Consider the following 19,949-nt stretch of genomic DNA (forward strand, 5'->3'; position numbering starts at 1 on the left):
TAAATCAAAAGTAAGAGGAAGCTCAAAACCACGAGATTTAAATAATATGAAGTTGACACCTCTTCCCCTTTACCTGCTGGATTTTGAGCCTTTAAGGTTATTTCCTCCAGCTCTTGCCTTTGATCCCTCTGTATCAAAAGGAAGGGCTGAGATTCCTGTCTTGGAGTTGCTTCCATGTGTTGTATGAGCTTTGTAAAATGCTGGGAGAGACCCAGGAGCCCAGCTTGCTGAAACAGAGTTATTTAGGGGGTGATGGAGGTGACAGGGGAGTGAGCATCCTGCACCTCCTGGCATGCAGAGGTGGGCTCAGTGTGTGCGTCACCACTTGAGCAGCAAGGAAACAAGGAGACAGCAGTGTGGAGACAGCTGGGAGAGCACAGAGCAGAGAAACAGGGATGCCAGGAGTGCAGGAGGGCTGGAAAAGCAAGTGCAAGCCTGGAAATGAGAGGAAAGGGCTGCAAAGGATCAGAGAGAGAGAGGCAGGGAGAATGAGAAAGGGGTGGAAGAATTATGTCCATCCCTGCAAGGAGTTCCAGGGAGTTTCTCAGCTGGGAAGAGAAAGAAACTCAGAGATGATGAGGTGAGGGAAGGAAGCCCAGGCATGTGTGATGAGGAGCAGGGAAGATACAGAGAAGCTGAAGCAGACACCCTCCTGTTTCCCCAGGATTCCCCATCTGCTCCTCATCCCCTGAGATCAGCATGTGAGGCACAGGGCTCCTCTGCACTCCAGAAACAGAAAAAGGAGAAAGGAACAGCCCCAGCCTCCAGTGCACTGACATAAGGAATGTGGAAAGGAGCTGTTTGCAGGGCATGTAGTGACAGGACAGGGGGAGAATGGCTTCAGACAAAGGGAGTAGGTTTAAATGGGAAATTAGGAGGAAACTCTTGGCTGTGAGGGTGATGAACACTGGCACAGGCTGCCCAGAGAAGCTGTGGTGCCCCTGGATGGCTGCAAGGTCCAAGGTTGGACTGGATGGGGCTTGGAGCAAGCTGGGATAGTGGCTGTAGCTCCCTCAGAGAGTTTGTGAAGGCTGCAGTTAAAGGGATGATCTCCTGATCCATCCTGACAGATCCCATGTGTGCACCAACCCTTTCCTGTGCTGTCAACAGGACATGAAACACATTCACACCTAAAACACAGAGATGTCCACACCTCTGGGAAATGATGGGACCTTTGTAGGCTCTGTCTCTGGGTTTCAGTGACAAATTTCCTCTCCCTCCTTCAATCACTGTCTGTATAAAATATGTATTTCTAGATAATGGTGAAAAGCTGTTGATTCTGCTCCTCAGAGCATTGCACCTCTGACTGAGTGAGCAAGTGCTGCTTGCCACCTCTCAGTGCTCAGAGGAGCTGCAAGGCAGGGCTTGTTTCAGCCACAGACCACAAGGCTGAGCTGGGTTCCCTCTCCCTTGGAGCCCAAGGAGTTCAGCTCCAGAGGAAAACCCCCATGTGCAAACCAAGGAACCCCAGGTTCACTGGGGAAAGCTTTCCCATGCAGAAGTTGACCTTAAAAAGGGGATTGTTTTGGCAGCATGAGAAAGATGTTCCTTGTATCCAGACTTACAGTGACAGCTCTTTTTTAGGTGTCCCAAGTTAAAGGGATGTCCTTTAACTGGGATGTCCAGACTGGGACAAGCTGGAGAAATTGGCTTTGTCCCAGGGGCTTCCATTCCTGTGAGAGGTGGAGCCAAGTCTGGCAAAACCATCAGGTTTGGAGCACGAGTCCTGTGAGGAGTGGCTGAGAGAGCTGGAGCTGTTTATCCTGGAGAAAAGGAAAATCAGTGAGGACCTCATTGCTCCTCACAACTCCCTGAAAAGAGGTAGTGGTGAGGTGGGGGTCTGTCTGCTCCTAGGTAACCACTGCCAGGACACGAGCAAATGGCCTCAAGCTGCACCAGGGGAGGCTCAGGTTGGATATTAGGAAAAATGTCATCAGTGAAAGAGTGGTTAAGCATTGGAAGAGGCACTGGTTGACATTGGAAGATGCTGCCCAAGGCAGTGGGGGTCACCATTTATGGAAGTGTTCAAAACACAAGTAGGAGTGGCACTTCATGGTATGGTTCAGTGAGCACAGGAGCATTTGGTCAAAGGTTGGGCTTGATCATCTTAGAGGCCTTTTCCAACTTTAATGATTTTATGATTCTATGAAAACAGCTTTTAATAACTACACTGGTAATAACAGAACCACTCTTATCTCTGGGGCACAGACAGGGCTGAGCTGAGGAAAAAAATAAACCAAGGAGAAACCTCCTCCTTCCCCAGGGATAGCACAAGCCCTGGTGCTTGTCTATCTTTAAAAAGGTCAGGTTAAGTCATCACCCCCCTGTCCCTCATCTCCACAGATCCCCAATGCCACTGGGGGCAGTGAAAACCTCTGATAAGTCAGATTTCACCCTTTTATAAAGATCTGTACATGGCTTGTAGAGTGGGTGGGATATTTGCTCCCAAAGGGCAGCCTCTTCATAATCCTGCCTCCAGCAAAGGCAAACCCCTGCACCCACTCACTGAGGCTCTCCAAATGTTAATTTATTCAAGCATTAAAATGTGTTCTGCCATGAGCACACAGGTAGTGACTGCACTGCTGGGATGGCAGCACTGTCACTCACATTGCCTGCCTCAGATAAAATCAGATTTGGGCAAAGGCTGATGTGGTGCTGAGTGTTTCACAGGCTCACATCAGATTTTAAATAACAACAGCCACTGCCTTTTTCACCAGCCTCTCTCACAGAGACACCCATGGGTGTCAAAGATAGGTGGGAGGAGATGATTGATAAATCATAGGGGGCTCAGAGCTCACAGAATCACTAGGTTGGAAGAGACCTTTGAGATCATCAAGTCCAACCCATGTCCTAAACACCTCAACTAAACCATGGCACCAAGAGCTCTCTACAGGGCTTGGGGACCTAAAAACAGCAGCTTTGACTTGTGCTTTGGAACAGCCAAGCCCAAAATGAACCTGCTCATGCTGTAATGGTCAGGGAAGTGCAGGCAGTCAATGGACCAGCCAGAACAAGTTTTTGGAAGTCTCTGGAGGAAAAACAAATTGTTCCTCTTGTTCCAGATTTCATGTTTTATAGATGTAAGGGAATGAAGGTTGCGGTGCCACTGCCCTTTCCCCCAGAGGTCTGAGACAGTCCCTGGGAGTGTCTGTAAATCTGAAGGGCTGTGCAAAGGCAGCAGTGGTGTCTGAGTCTCATGTTTCTGTGGCTGAGATGACCCCCAAGGTATTAAAAGTCTCTTGTCCCCAGCCCCATGACCAAAGAAGAAGTCGAGATTCCTCAGCTCTGCTTTTCAAGGTTGTTTATTTGCTCTTATCTATAAGATTCTTTCTCTGCCCTGCTGAGATCTGTCCAGCAGGTCGGGTTGGGGCACAGTCCCTGCCCTTGGGCTGGTGTTGGCTTTTTATACTAAGAACTACGTGTACTTTATTTACAATCATTTCCCAATACCTATCACCTGTGTTAGACAGTCTGTCTCTGCTCTAAACCAATCCAGAAGTGCCACCATCACAGCAGAAGATGGAGGACAAGAAGAAGAAGAAGAAGAAAGACAGGGCATGCTTAGATTCTTCTATCTTGCTTCTTGAACTTCTAAGTCCCCCAAATTCTACTTTTTCACCCTGTGACAAATTCACTGTCATTCTACTCAAACTCTTGTGGCTTGTAACTCCTCACACAAAGTTGGTAATTGTTTCTGTGGTCTAAAATCAAAGGCACAGGTGGTTTTGACTCTGTGCCAAGGTCTCTGAGCCCCCTGCCAGGAAGTCCTCCAGGGCAGTCAGAGCAATGTCCTGGGTTCTGACATCCGAGGCGACCTCAGGTGGGGCTGCACAAAGAGGACACTGAGCACACCTGGAAACCCTGGGTTGGTTATGGGTGCATTCACTGTTCTGCTCCAGGACTTTGGCCCTCAAGGATCCCCACTCTGCAGAAGGATAAAGAAGGGGCCCAGACAGCAAAAGGAGGAGGAAAAGGAATGGTGTCATGTTCAAAGTCTTGCAGGACCTCAGGCATCACCTGCCTCCAGCTTCTCACCCCATCCCAAAAAGTGACTGGAACTGTTTTCATTTCAGGACTGGAACTGAAATCCCATCCTTGCCCAGCATGGAGCAGGTAAGAAGGAATCCCAGCTCTGTCATCCTGCCTTGAGTTATGGTATCTCTCAGCCTCTTTAATCTGGAGGAATTTACAGAGTTGCTCCCCTCCCCACACCAAATTTCAGGTATAAATATGTACAGTAGAGGGAAATGGTTGGAAACATCACAAACCACTTTATTTTAAGTGGTGCATGAGGAAGAAATTACACTTGTAGATTAAAAATATAACCAGTAATACTTGTTTAATAAATCACTGAGCATGTATGGGTGAACATGTCCCACTCAGACTGCTGGCCTCCACTGTGGGACAGCTGCCATCACCCTACCACAATCCCTCATTGCTCCCATTCTTTTTGTGGATTTAAAGCTCCTCATGAGCACCTGTGAATCAGCCAGGTATGATAGCTCAAGTAATCCTGCACACCCACAGGACTAAGTATAAACAGTGAGTTCTTCATGTCAAAGTAGCTCCTCCTCCCACCCCCACCCCAAGCAGCAAGCTTCCCAAGGCCAGGAATTCCACTGAAATCATCCAGGATTCCACGCTGAATATGCAGATTCCTTCCCTGGGATCTGGCTGCCAGTATTTTCAATCAATGCCGACAATACAACAGGAACACCACGCTAAACTTTGCCTGCACCCTGGCTGGCAGCATCCTACACTCTTGCCCAGTGTCCCAAAGAGGCTCCAGCCTCTCCCAAAACTCCAGTTAGACCCAAATTATTCAGTGTTTTGGCTCTATACCTTCCTGGGTCTGTGGCAGATGCAGCTGCAGTTCGGGTAGAGGTGGAGAACAATGCAGCAACAACTCTTGTCCTGTAGCCAGCAGGACAAAACAACTCTGGGGGTGGTTCCTGCCCCCTGAGTTCTGTGCCCCTGGTCCCCCAATATTACAAAAGTATGTAAATGCCATGGGTTTATGAGCATAAAAACCTGAGGTCGACAACGGAGCCCATCCTTGTGGGAAATGTGCTGACTGGCAGAATTCATGAGCAGCCCTGATGTCCACAGCAGGATGGAGATGAAAGGTTTATAAAGCAGCATGGGCTGCTGGAGTTCCTTACCTGCTTCTCAGACATGATGTAGAGGTGTTCATGGTCCATGGAGAAGGCCATGTCCCGGAGGATGGGGCCAGTGTCCACCACCTGCACGATCTCGTACTCCAGCGTGTTCTTGGTGGTGCCATCCACACGGATCTGTGCAGCAACAACAAGAGCAGAGGGAGAACATGAGGATTTTCACCTCCTTCCACTGAAAACAAATAATTACAGAACCACAGAATGATCTGTGTTGAAATGAACCTTAAAGACCATCTCATTCCAACCTCCTGCCATGGGCAGGGACAGCTTCCACTGTCCCAGGGTGCTCCAAGCCCTGTCCAACCTGGCCTTGGGCACTGCCAGGGATCCAGGGGCAGCCACAGCTGCTCTGGGAAACCTTCTCTCTCACCACCCTCACTGTAATATATATCTACTTATAATATATACACAAAATTATATATTTATATATTGTTATATTTTTTTATATTTACATATTTATTTTTAAATGTATTTTTATTTTTAAATTTATATTAATATCCATAGGTATAGTCATATGTTCATTTATCTTTATAGGTATATTTATAGTTACAGTTATAGCTATATTAGTTATATTTTATATATTAATTTTTATACATAATTATATATTATATATAATATATACACATTATTTATACTATATGCATATATTATATATTATCATAAATATATGTATATATATGTATTATATGTGTGACTATATAAATATATTATATAGGTAAATATATAATATATAAATATATTATATATTTATATATAAAAGTATATTATTTTTATATATTATATAAATACAAAATAAGCACTGGAAAAACATATTGTGCCCCAGGTCTTTCAGAGAACAACCACTGTCAATAAAAAGTGAACTTTTCCCAGCCTCCCCACCAAAAGGATGGAGAAGATTTCATCACTTCTGCTGGTCCCATCAACACAAGAGCACTGTAAGACCAATGCAGAGCCTGCTGGCTTTTATCTGGCACTGTCACTGTGCTCCTGTCACCTCCTGAACAAATCCACCATGCTCAAAATGATGGCAACGAGGGAAGGATCTGTGGTGGTGATGAGCAGAAGATAAAAAGCCACACAAATCTGCAGGAGTGACTCACTCGAATGCCACTCAGATAATATTATTGCTCTTATTGCTAATGTTCCATGGGGCAATTTATTATTGCAGAGTGTTCAGTGCAACACAGACTATTTCTCTTGCTGATTGCATATATCAGGTGTTGAAATCAGCCCTGCACCAATGTGGCACCTTATGATTCCAGACACCTCTCATAACAGGGTGTCACTTAGGGACATCAATAACTGGGATTATGAGGAGGAACCAGACACACAGTCCCAGTCTGTCCCTGACAATGATCCAGTGATGCAGAAGAAAATGCAGAAAACAACAGACTTTTCTTTGCCTGCTTAAAAACAATTTCTAGAGTTTGGGTCCAAAAGCAGCTGGAGAAGGTTTGCAATTCCTTTCAATAGAGAACAAGTCATGATAAAATAGCTGCTCTCAGGAGTTCTCCTGAACCTTGTGAGGCTCTGTACAGCAGCAAACCCCACAGTCATGTTTCAGAGGTGCACCCATATTCCTTATCTCCCTCTGCTTCCCATGCTTTGTCTTTCACTTCCTGAAAACATTCTATCCTGCAGCAACACAAACACCACAGTACCTTTCCCTGAAAGAAACAAAGCTGTAGGAGATCTTCATCATGCCCCACATTATAATCTCCATTCCTTCCTGACCAAAGATCCCCAGCCTGCAGGTGGATAGCTGAGCAAAAAGCACCCTTCCCATCCAAAAGAAATGACAAGCTGTGGAGAACTTATGGTGTCAAGACCTGTTCCCACTATTCCCTGGCACAGTCCCTGAGCTTGTTCCTTCTGTATCAACCTCTCAGCCAAGAAACTGAGCCTGAATCATCTTCTGTATTAGAAAGTCAAAGAGAAGGGAACAGAGGGAATGATAAAGGGTCTGAAAGTCTGTATGAGTAAAGGACAGCAATGATAGACAGATTGTTATCTTTGTCCTTCCTTGATCTACTCACCTGCTGTGGGACAACAAAGGAATATTATTTCCCCAGGAATGATAAAGAAAATGAAGCAGAAAGGATTTAGAGGGGCTCTCTGTGCCAGCAAAGGGTGTGGAGGGTGCTCAGGGATTCTCAGATCCTACGTGTGAACCATCAGACTCCCCAGAAGTGGGAGCACATGCAGGCCTTGGCTGCTGGGCTGCTCCAGTGACAGGGGAGGGTTTGCAGGTAATTTGTCATCTTGATGGAGCTGCTGATGGGAGCAACACATGGCCAACATCAGCACACACAGAGGTCAGGGCATGACACCCAGCACTGAGCATCCCTGAAGCACCAAGGGGTCAGGGACTGAATCCCAGCACTGAATACCACTGAAACACAAAGAATTCAGGGTCTGAAGCCCAGCACTGAATACCACTGAAACACAAAGAATTCAGGGTCTGAAGCCCAGAACTGAACTTCCCTGAAACACAAGAATTCATGGTCCAAAGCCCAGGGCTGAACATCTCTGACTCCCACCAGCTCTGGCTGCCTGGGAGCAGAGGCTCTCTCGTGTCCGTGGTCCCTCACAGGGAAATTCAGGTTCTCTGAGTTCTTCTTGAAAACAGACCCTGATGTAAATCACCCATGAGGTCAAGGGCAAAGATGCCAAGAGGCTTGGGCTGAGTCATTTCCCTCAGGACAGGCAGGGGAAAGGAAGGAAGCAGGAAGGGCTGCCACCTGAGGAGCACAGGAATCTCCCTGTTGGGGCTCTGCTCCAAGCACACCAAATACCCCCACAGCAGGAGCCTTTCCTCTTTCCCTCTCAGGCTTTCCAGCTCCAAGTTCTCCCTCTCAGGGAGCAGTCAGGGAGCTCTGTCTGCTGTCTCCACTCTGCCTCCCCTCAAGTCCCTGGTGGCTTCTCATTCCTGTCACAGCATCCTCGCTCTCTGCTGATCCCTGTGCTAAACAAACCTCACATCTTCACTTTGACCTTGATTTTCCAGCACCACCGTGGTCAGATCTGCAGGCTGCCAGATATGTAAGCAGCCAATTATCACCCCAGGGCTCAGTCACTGTCCTGAGCCTTTGCCAGGCCCCATTAGAGGGGAAAGAGCTCAGGGATGGAAGAGGCAGGCTGGAGGAGCAGCCGGCTGGAGTTAACAAACCATGGAGACAGGAGGCACAGCCCCCAGGGATCTCCCCTGTGCATTTGGTGCAGGTAAAAGATTGCAGAGGCTTCACACCAGGAATATAGAGCTACTGGGAAGTGATTTAACAGCTATTGCTGGCCTAATAGCCTGAAAAGTCATTATTTTGCAGAGGGGGAGGGAGGGAAGGAGGGACAGGGCTCGTTGTGCTGCACATGTGCATACACACACACGTGTCACACACCCACAGCCCAACAGCTCTACATGCAGAAACCCCTCTCTCTAGTTAAATCTAGTAGCTAATAAAAAGGAAAATTCAGGAAAAGGCCAGAAAATCTGGCAGACACCAACCCATGCTGCACAGCCTGTGTGAGCCCTGTGCCAGCAGTGAGGTGATTAGTGGAGACTGCAGCCAGAAGTGTAGCCCCCAACTCCAACCATCCCTTTACCTGTCTTAAACACTCTTTCTTACGTTGGACCCCAGGCACAGAGCCCTGAGGATCTCCACCTTTCCTGTACATTCTTCACAGTCCTGAGCATCAGACAACACAACTGCATTTTCTCTTAGAGATTTATTCCTGGCTCTGAGGCTCCTGCCAGAACCAGGGCACTTGGGCTGGTGGAAAAAAATCAAAGAAGGGTCTGTGAAGGAAAAATGGGAAGATTCTCATCAAAGCCTGCAGGTGATCACCACTAAAGTCAGGGAGCCAGACACAATCTCTGCTTGGAAACACAAGTTTCCAGCTGCAGGGAATTTGAAGAACGTACCACCCATTCCCTCTGCTCCAGCTCTTCTCTGCTGGCATAGCCCCAAGCCCCACCTGGAGCTGGGGTGCTGGCATGGACAGAGTTTTCTTCTGAATAAATGATGGGCATTCCCATATTCAAGATGTTTTTTGGAGGCTGTGGGATGAGAACCTGACTAACAGTCCAGTTGGGATTGCTTCTGGGAGCTGCCTGTGAACCATGAGCTCCTGGGCCTGGGGTGCTGGATGGACAGAGTTTTTTTCTGAATGAATGATGGGCATTCCCATATTCAAGATGTTTTTTGGGGACTGTGGGATGACAACCTGACTAACAGTCCAGTTGGGATCGCTTCTGGGAGCTGTCTGTGAACCATGAGCTCCTCTGCAAGGCAAGAGGGAGGGGGACAACAAGTGACAGAGGGGGCTCCAGGACCATGAATGAGTCTCAAATTGCTCAGTCCACCACAACCCACAGTCCACAAACACCCCCATCACTTCCACAACAGGATCATCCACCTGCTCCCACTCCCTGAATGTCTGTCCTGGACATGCCCACCACCCCTGAGAGCCCCAGATGCTCAGCTCAGCTCCCTTGTCCTCCTTTAACCCAAGACATGTGTGAGCTTCCAGGGCCCAGCACTCTCAGGCTGTACACTAATCCTTCTTCTTCCTGGAAGGCTTCACTCCCTGGGCTTGGCTGCTATTAAAACATCAGCGTGATGCTTCCCGAAGGTCAACTACCAAGGGACCCATTCTGGCAGCTGTTTGTTTGTTTGTCTGAACATTATCTAGGGCTGGCTGTTTATTTACATCCATTGAAGTATCAGACAATAAATATCCTCTCCCAGTAGCAAACAGATGCTTGCACTCGAATGTTCTGGCTAGCGCTGACTTCAAAACGATCTCCTTAATGAGCAAACAACACCATTAATCTTTAAAGACACAGGCTCTGGCCTTCTCTGAGCTCCCACCCTGGCCATGGCTACACCCACAGGCAGCCTGGCAAGCAGCCCACGGGTCTGGTAGATGAAAGAAGGTAAAAGATACCTTCCATCACTTGGCTGGTGGGTTTCAGCCTTATCTGGGCCTCCCCAGCTGCTGGGGGATCCACGGGAGGCTGATGCTTGAGGACATCTTCCCCTGCAAGTTGGTGGCAGATGCCTCAATCACACTTCTAAGAGGGACACAGAGGTTGGTATCATGTAGTTATCAAAGTGAGGGACACAATAACTCTATCCAAATCACGGGGGTGGGCTCAAAATTGTCAAGGAAAGAGCAGAGGGATTGGGGGACAAAAGGAATTGTTGGTAGCAAGCAGTCGGTGCCTTTACTGGAAGATCAATCATGATTTGGCAAAAGAGAAAATATCTTTAAGCTCAGCAGAGCAACAGAAACACCTGCCTTCCAGAGAGGGCCACACACCTCTGTTAGCACCTCTATTCTTTCCTATAAAGTGACATTTCCTGCTAAAATCCATCCACACAGATGTACTTCAGGAGCTTTACTCCAGGCCCATCAAAGCCTGATCCTGTTGACTGAATCAGTGTTTGGAGCACGTTAACATTATCCAGTTTTGGTTTATTCAAGAAAAAGGCACTGGCACAGTCTATTCAGAGAGGTTTTTTATGTCCCATCCTTGGAAGTGTTCAAGGCCAGGTTGGATGGGACTTGGAGTCTGATCTAGTGCAAAGTGTCCTTTCAAAATTATCTTCAGACTCACTTCAGAAACACACTCCTAACCCAATCTCCTGCTACAACCTCACTTCTATTTTATTTGTCCAAGCAGCTTGGACTGGTCTCTGGCAGCAAAATAAAAAAAAAGGATCCTTTCCACTGTGCCAACTGGGCCCAGCTGTTTCCTGCTCCTCTAAAACCATCGCCTCCTGCCCAAGAGCATCATTCTCAGCCCACCAGAGTTAAAATAAGGTCCCCTTCAATTAATATCTATGTATAAAGCACTTGAAAACCATCCAGGGCTGCTGGGAGCGTGGTAAGGAGCAGGATCACGACGACCAGCCAGGCGGGCAGCAGGAGCAGACGCTGCGTGGATGAAAGTCATTACAAATAATTAAACGAATAACCAAGCAGAAGAGGAGCTTGGTGAACCATGGCACGCTCGGCCAAGCCATCCCTCCCCACCACTCTGCTTTTTGTGCAGCGTCAGCAGCCCCTGGGCTGATGAAGTTCCAGGGAATTCATCACCTCCTGCCCCAGCGCTTCCAGCCGCTGCTCCAGCAGCTCTCTCAAGTCATGCTGGTGGCTTTTTTTGGCCATGAAATTGCCCCAGTTCCCCAGGGAGGGGATTAAATGGCTGCCAGGAAGATTGCAAGGGTGGATGTCAAAGGGAAAATGCTTCAGGTCATGGAATCAGGCCCTGCTACCTCTGTCGAGGTGGAAGGGAGCGACCGTGACTGTGGTACTGCCTTGGAAAGTAGGGAAAATGTTTTGGGCAGGGAAAGCAAGAAGTGGGAGGACAAGCTTTGTCCTCTTCATCCTCTGGGGCATCCTTCCTTTGCTGTCCCTGCCTCTCCTTCTTGCAGGGCATCTCACTGAAATCACCATCATCATTTCTCACTATTGGATTAAGGGTCTGCAAACACCATTTCCAAACACCATTTCCAGGGGATCCAAGCAGCCCTGGAGCCCAGCACATCAATCAGTGCTGCTCTGAGAAAAGGCTCTGGCTGGGCCTTACGACTGCACAGGGGCCACTAATACTTCATTGCTTTTCCAATAGCAGTTCCTCCCTGTTTTATGAACCTAATGTTCCCCAGAGGATGCCAGGACTGCTGGCTGCTGTTCCTGGCATGGAGAGGGAGAAAGGACACAGCAGGCAGTGTATGATCTCATGTCAGGCTCTTCTGATGATCACCTATTCCTGCTTTTCCATTGATTTGGGTTGCATGATGGAGCTCTATTGATCCCAGCAAAGACAGGGAAGGGGCTGGTGACACGCCATGTTCTGCCCATTTCCCTCCTTTTTCCAGTAAAATAATCTGTTCTAATTTACCTAAAGCCTATTAACAGGAGATCAATTCCTAATAAAACATGGCATTTCAATAGCCCTGTCTATCCACCCATCCTAAAGGCCTTTAGAAACGCTAATTGAAAAAGCAAGGCATGAGGTACCCTTAGCTCCTGCCTCAGTCAGCAGCCAGCTCTCTCTCTTCTCCTGTACACATGTTTTAAAGTGCTGCGTGCCTGGACCATGCTAGCCCCCTCCAAACACAGATCTCAGAGCACCTCCAGCCATGTGGACAGCAGGAAAACCTGGTGCTTGCAGTGTTCTTGAAACTCCTGCTCTCAGTGCTGTCCAGAACCCAAAGTGTCATGACAGGAGCCACTCTGAGCAGAGGGGAGAGCTGATCTGGACAGTAGAGTCATGGAATCACTGGATGGTTTGGGTGGGAAGTTACCTTAAAGACAATCCAGTTCCCCCCCACCACAGCAGGGACACCTTCCACTATCCCAGGCTGCTCCAAGCCCCATCCCACCTGGTCTTGGACATTTCCAGGGATCCAGGGGCAGCCACAGCTTCTCTGGGCACTCTGTGCCAGGGCATCTCCACCCTCACAATCAGGAATTTCCTCCTAATATCTAATCCAAATCTGTCCTCTTTTACTTTAAAAAGGTTCCTCTTTGTCCTGTCTCTATCACCCAGTAAAAGTCAAAATGTAGGTGCACCTGAGTGCACACCACCAAACAGAAGGGACAGCAAAGCAGGTTGGCCTTGCAATCCCAGCAGGTTCCTGGCTTGTATTTCCTTTGTCCAGGAGGTCTCATGTGACAGAATCACTGAATCATTAAGTTTGGAAGAGGCCTCCAAGATCATCAAATCCAATCTCACAGAACAAATCTTGTTGTCAGCAAAGGAGGGTTGTTTGCTACACCTACAGCACAGCAACAGCCAGGGAGAATGGTTCTTCCTCACTTCTCCCCCAGGGCCTTTTCTCCCAGCAGCAGTATAGGGTTTTGAAGAAGGCAGCTTTCCTAGAATAACTGCTGGCTAATCCTGATCATCTGCAGGCACTGCAGTGTAATCCCCACCCCACACACCCTGGGCCAGGGGCCACAAGGTTTAATCCCTGCACAGGAGTCACCCACTGACCCCTGGTGTAATCCTGGAAAATTGGGTCAAACACAGCTGTGCCTGGCTGCTGGAGAGGAGATCACCCCTGCAGAGCCAGCACAGCACAGAGGGCAGAGAGGGGTCCTGCATCAGGAGGTCCAAGAGAAACATGGGATAAGATGCTGGTGGGCATCTGCTTGGTTTTCTGGAGACACGTAGGTCACCAAGCCTTGACAGAGCTCCTGGGTGTTGTGCTTTCATGGTGGGTCACTGTCTCACATGCATCTAGCACAGTGGGATCCTGGAATCATAGACTGGTTTGGGTTGGAAGGGACTTAAAGCTCATCTCATTCCACCCCCTGCCATGGCAGGGACACCTTCCACTACCCCAGGGTACTCCAAGCCCCATCCAGCCTGGACTTGGACACTTCCAGGGATCCAGGGGCAGCCACAGCTTCTCTGGGCACCCTGTGCCAGGGCCTGCCCACCCTCACAGGGAAGAGTTTCTCCTTAATATCCAATCTAAATCTAGCCTTTGTCAGCTTAAAGCCACCTGCTTTGGGCCAGAGGGTCCTTCAAGCCCAAAGACAAATTCCCAGCTGACAGAGATCCCCTTTTTTTCAAGTCCACAGTGGATCCCCACTAACATTTATTGCAAGACATACTACTGGCTGCAGTGGATTTATGAATTGAATTAGACAAAGTGAAAGAATTGCTGTCACCTTATTGCAGGGGTTCCACGCTGTTGTCTCCTTACCACAAAAGTTTCACACCTTCTCAGTGTTTCTCGTGGGCAGCTCCTCAGAGTACTGACTGTTCTTCACAGAGCAACCACCTGACTCCACTTCCCTTCTTACCCAACCACCCCACTCTTTTAGAGCACTCGTCTTCTCTTTGGTCACAGCTGTGGCCTGTTAAAGTCAGGCCTGCTCCTAATCTTTGATAATTGGCCCAGCTGCAACTCCTTAGGGCTGAGATTGCTTTCTCCACCATCTTTATTCTCTTATATTCTATCCCCCTACAAAGAATAACTTTCTCTTCAAGCCCTTCGTTCTGGCCTTGGACATCACCTAACACACTGGGCTTCTGACTGCTGCTCCTAGCACCATAAAAATTAACAATTGCAGCTTAAAGTGTGTCCAGTTGGGCTGTACCTGAACTGCAGGGCTCACCCCCCAGTGAAACAGCAGAGCTGGAAGCAGAGGGAAAGGGAAGGACATGGGCAGGTCCCTGACCCTCAGCAGGGAGAGCTGTCAGGTATGTGCATCTCTCTTGTGCAGGAGCCCCTTGACAGATGACATCATTTTGGAGAGCATGGTTTACACGCGCTCCCCCGGTGCTCCCTGATTGATAAATTAGACACTCATGAGCCATGTGCTAATCAATGCAAATCATTAGTTTGTAACAACACAAGGCAAGCTTGGCACAGCTCGTTTTTCAAGGTAATGGCCTGCCAAGCGTCCGTGTTCAGCTCTGAGCCCTGCCAGGTAATCCATTACTGGCTGCTGGCACTCACCTATGGCACAGGCTGAGTGAGGCCTCTGCAGTCCAGTCCCCACCAGGGGCTGTGATCAGTGCAAGGGCTCCAAACCTGCTGCTCCTCCTCCTCCTTCTCCTCAGCTCCTGGCTCTGCTGCAGTGGCCACCCTAGACCCAGACATTTGGAGTGCACTTGCTCCCACAGACCCTGTGATGCCTCAGGTTTTAGCTTTTCTATTTTTCACATTCTGTTCTGCTTTAGTGTGTAATTTTGAGCTTCACATTCAGTGCTGCTGAGCTCTGTGCACAGAGCAGGGAGACAAAACAATTCCTGCTCCAGCGGGGCACCAAGGACAAATGAGCCAAATCTCAGCCCAGGAGCACAAACCCCGTGGGCTGGAGAGAGAAAAACAAGCAGGGTGGGAGTGCCTGGGCTAAAGCTGGGCTGGGACAATGAACTGCAAGGTGCAAATGGAGCAGAGCTGATCCCAGGGAGAGACCCCGGGAGCGCTCGTGCATTTTGGGGCCATTTTGGGTCCTCTTGGGGGCAGCCCTGGCTGGGCTCTGGTGCTGCCCAAGGTGCATCCATGGAGAAGGTCCTTTCCATAAATCCCTGCTTCCTTCTGGAACTCTGCCAAGCCTCTGCTCTAGCTCAGCCTTCACAGGGCATCACCTGAACATTTGCTCTCCACTTACCCCAACCCTGCAACCTAAAAGTAAATCTGTTTAAGCCTGAAAAACTGTGCTCTGTCCTCTATCAGTGGAAAGTGAAGGTGGGTATTCAAGGTGTTGACCTGCAGGTGTGTCCTAGGTAAATCCATGCTGGCATCAGTGGCATCTCTAAAGGACAATGTCTGCATCAGGTTGTGCCTGGTCAAATTAAGAGGCCATTGGAATGCTCCAGCCACCAGATTTAACATCCAAATTTCTGGCCTCAGGCTCTTACAAGCTCTGTCCACCTGAGTGAGTTCTTTGGGGGAATGAAACTCCATCAGGGAAGGATATGCCACCAATGACCATCCTATGGAAGGGAGAAGGGTGGGACAACTCTGCTCCTGCACCACAGGAGCCTGTCCAGGCTCTGTGTCTGCCTCCCAAGCTCTGCAGGCTTTCAGTCTCACTGGCAACAGAGCAGGCTCTTCATCCATAGGTCATTCTCAGGCACAAATCCTGCCATGGGTGCCCTGCAGAGCCACTCCAGCTCCTTCATGGAAAATAAGGATTCTCTGTTTGACATTCCCAGAGGTAAAGTTGAGGTCTCACAAAGTGTCCTGCTGCTGGATGCTCATAATTATGATCCCCGTGGGTAATCTCAAAGGTCACCCCAGTGCTACTCAGGTGCTTCTGTTTCTCTCAAACTGGTGGAATTTCTTTTACAAGGCCAATATTTTGGGAACTTGCTAACTTTTAAATATTTATGGCTGTTATTGCCATCACTCCTGGTTCTTCATAAAGAGACTGCTTTGGGTCACAGTGGTTCTGATTGGGATTAAGGGAACAACAATGAAAAAAAAAGTATGAAAATTAAATTTTTACATGTGAGAGCAGGGGTGTCAGCTCATGAGCTGCAGAAACCAAAACGCTCCCAAAAATCTGGTCAGCTCTTCAGCAGGGCTCCAACCATAGATAAAAACAATTCAGACAGGTTCCAACACCAGAGAGACTCAGAGTTTTGCCTCAGAAATTTCACCCAGAAGTGCAGAGTGTGTGTGTGAACAAGACTGACCAGACACAACGATCCCAGCGCAGCTGGCCTGGAGCACAAGCCCTTCTGTAGGACAGCTCAGAAACCCAGGCAGGGAGTAATATGGCATGGAATGAAGACAGATGCACCACAACACAGGCTGGATGATGAATGCAAGTCCTTTATAAGTGTCTGTTCACGGGGCTGAGGGACCAGACTCCCGCAGGGATGAGCTCATCCCGCCGGGAACGCGGTGACCCCGAGGGTTGGGAGCCGTGGGGAGGGGGGTGCAGGGCAGCACCACAAAGGGTCCTTTGACTGTGGCCAGACAGGGAGAGCTTGGAGACACCCACGGATCCTCACCACACTGTGGCACTTGAGAGGGAGCCAGCTGCCCTTTGGCAACAGGAGGCAGGAATGGAGACGCGGGAATTCTCGTGGAGACGTGGGAATTCTCATGGATGTGCGGGCAGCGGGGCACACGTCAGCACAGCAGAGTGAAAGGGTATCCAGGCAGGAAAAACAGGGGGTGTGGAGGCACCCAGAAACACCTGGATCATCCAGGATCATCCTCCGGGCTCGAGGATGTGCTCACCAAGGGGTGGTGGAGAGATGAGTGCATGCGTGCACTGGCTTGAAATGAGAGAAAAGAAGAATCGTGGAATGCTTGGGTTGGAAGGGACACCTCTGAAGGTCACCTGGTTCAACAGCCAGAGACATCTCCAACTGGATCAGGTTGCTCAGAGCCCCTTGCAACCTGGCCTTGAGTGGTTCCAGGGAAGGTGTGTCCACCAGTTCTCTGTACAGCATGAGCCAGTTGTAACAACTCCCTTATACCTCATCTCAATCAACCATCCTTCAGGATAAAACCATCACCCCTTGTCCTATCACACCCAGCAGAGTCTGTGGAGACCACAGGCATTCCCCCAGAAGGACCTGCTCCCTGGGAATCTGATCCCAAGGGGGGCATTTCCACACCTCGGGTGGTGCAGGGCCCTGGGCAGCTCCAGGCGCCAGCGAGGGCAGCGAACTCAATCACAGCCTGTCACATTCAATCTTAGAGATAGAGAGACACATTTGCAATTTTCCTTTCAAGCTTAAGAGAGGCAGACCAAAGCTCCTGCTTCGCTGTGGATTTGGGCACTTTCTCATTAAAAAAAAAAAAAAAATCAAAAATCGTATCCCAGAGATGATATCACCGGTCAAGTGAGATTGGCTGTTCTGGCATGGATATTTGTGTCAGATGCTGGTGCTAAATGACTTCAGAATTGCAGAGTGATGGGCTGTGAGTGCATCACTGAAAACAGAGAAATCTGGGACCCACAGCTCTTTCCTCACTCCCTCACTGAGAGCACTGGGCTTGGGTGGGTGTCTTGGGAACAATTCCTGTCAGCAAAATGGGGACAGGTTATCTCCAGGGCCAGGGGAAAGGGGAACCTGGAAGAAAAGCTGTCCCCAGCCCCTTTTGTCAGCTGACACCCCTGGGGCTAAGGTTGAGATAATGAGGTCCCACATATCTCTGGGCCCCAGCCCCACTGACAGGGCTGCGCTCTGAAAGGTTATTGTGATTCAATTGCTGACTCTTTCAGCTCCTGGGCTCCTCAATGCCAAGGTGACCTATTCAGAACTTAATATCAGATAAAAAAAACATCCCTCAAAGCTTTTTTAACCTTCATAATCTATGTTTATCCACAGAAAATAGAAGGAGGAGACAAAAAGAGAAAGCGAATGCTTATCTTCCAATATTGCCTCAGATAAAAGGGAAGCACCATCTGGGGACAAAACTTCACATTTGACCTTTCTCCCCTCTCGTGAAAGCAGGCAGAAAACTGATCCAGCACTGAAACTGTGGACGAGGCCTCTTCCATTCACCTCCCATAGACTGAAGGATGCTTCCAATCCAGCTCTGATTTTGTCTCTGACACCTGACCAAGGAGGACTCTCTGCAGCCCAGCCCCAGCACAGACCTCCTTTCTCCCCATCCAGCCCCAAATCAGCAGCACTGACCCCAGCAAGCCCCAGCTCTTCCACCAACCTCAGCAAAGGTCTCACTGAAGCCTTTGTCTCCCCAAGAACTCCTCTCACCTCCCACTGCTCCCTCATTAGAGACCCAAAGATGTCTCTCATGCATTTTTTTTCCTTCCAGGAACATCTGACAATTTGTTGGTCCTCTCCATTCAGAGAATCACAGACTGGTTTGTGTTGGAAGGGACCTTAAAAATCATATCATTCCAACCCCCTAACATGGGCAGGGACACCAACCCTGGGGGATTTAAAAGCCATGTAGATGTGGCCCTTGGGGACATGATTTAGTGATGGTCTTAGGTTGGACTCCATGATCTAAGAGGTGTTTTCCAACCTTAACTCTATCATTGTATAATTTTAATTATTGACTCCAATAGTTCAAGAGTAACACACATCCCCAGACTCTTAATGATAGGGGTTCCTGGAACATCAGTCAGAATTATCCAGAAGTGTATTCAAACCACTTGATTGAATTATCCAAAACTAATTCAAATGAATTTAAAAAGAAGAGTGTGGCAGGCCCATTTTTAATGTCAGTAAATCACCAGCCAGGACCATCAGTGTGAAGCCCCCATTCAGAGGGAAACAAAAGGTGGGATTGCAGGGGGTGAGGGTGGCAGGGAGTGATTTCCTCTCAGCCAAGCACACCCAGCACAGAGCCAGGTGTGTGGGAGGGAAGCTGATGACCCTGTGGAGGAAGCAGAGCCCTCCATGAGCACTCCAAAGGATTAGGAGGTCTGCTGGGAACCTCCCTGAGGAGCTGTATGGCACAGAGGGCAAGGCACAAGGCATGTTCAAGGGAGAATTAACAGAGGCAGAGGGATTTAGGAGGGGGTGCTGGCATATTATTCCACTTAGGCAGAGGCAGGAGACTTCTGGGAGGGGACAGAGACTGCCTGAGCCACACAGGTGAGCTGGGAACCAGACCCTGGATCAGGCTGGTGAGGAGTCCAATCTGCCCCATAAACTGGTTAGAATGGCATTCATGAATTTAAGACCATTGATGCCTCAGGTTTTAGCTTTTCTATTTTTCACATTCTGTTCTGCTTTAGTGTGTAATTTTGAGCTTCATATTAAGTGTTGGTGAGCTCTGTGTACAGAGCAGGGAGACAAAACAATTCCTGCTCCAGCTGGGCACCAAGGACAAATGAGCCAAATCCCAGCCCAGGAGCACAAACCCCGTGGGCTGGAGAGAGAAAAACAAGCAGGGTGGGAGTGCCTGGGCTAAAGCTGGGCTGGGACAATGAACTGCAAGGTGCCAATGGAGCAGAGCTGATCCCAGGGAGAGACCCCGGGAGCGCTCGTGCATTTTGGGGCCATTTTGGGTCATCTTGGGGGCAGCCCTGGCTGGGCTCTGGTGCTGCCCAAGGTGCATCCATGGAGGAGATCCTTGGAATCAATATCTGCTTCCTTCTGGAACTCTGCCCAGCCTCTGTCCTAGCCCAGCCTTCTTAAGGCATCACCATCATGCAGCATTGATCCAGCCCAAAACCTCTTGTCCACAGCAAGCAAAATAGGAATGTAGGGAAATGCAGGAAGTAGAGAGTCTGGAAAAGCTGAGCACTAAAAGGACCTGACAGACCATTTCCAGGGATGCTTTAGCTGAGCCAAGTGGTGCA

General features: G+C 49.0%; 1 protein-coding gene across 1 annotated transcript in view; it reads right to left on the bottom strand.

Moving 5' to 3' along the window:
- Nucleotides 1–19,949, bottom strand: part of PLXNA4 (plexin A4) — a 474,394-nt gene that overhangs the window by 232,257 nt on the left and 222,188 nt on the right. The window contains exon 4 of the mRNA XM_059847574.1: nucleotides 5,163–5,294. Coding sequence (XP_059703557.1) covers nucleotides 5,163–5,294 — 132 coding nt within the window. The remainder of the gene's footprint in view (nucleotides 1–5,162; nucleotides 5,295–19,949) is intronic.

The sequence above is a fragment of the Haemorhous mexicanus genome, chromosome 5 (assembly GCF_027477595.1).
Source record: "Haemorhous mexicanus isolate bHaeMex1 chromosome 5, bHaeMex1.pri, whole genome shotgun sequence".
NCBI lineage: Eukaryota > Metazoa > Chordata > Aves > Passeriformes > Fringillidae > Haemorhous > Haemorhous mexicanus.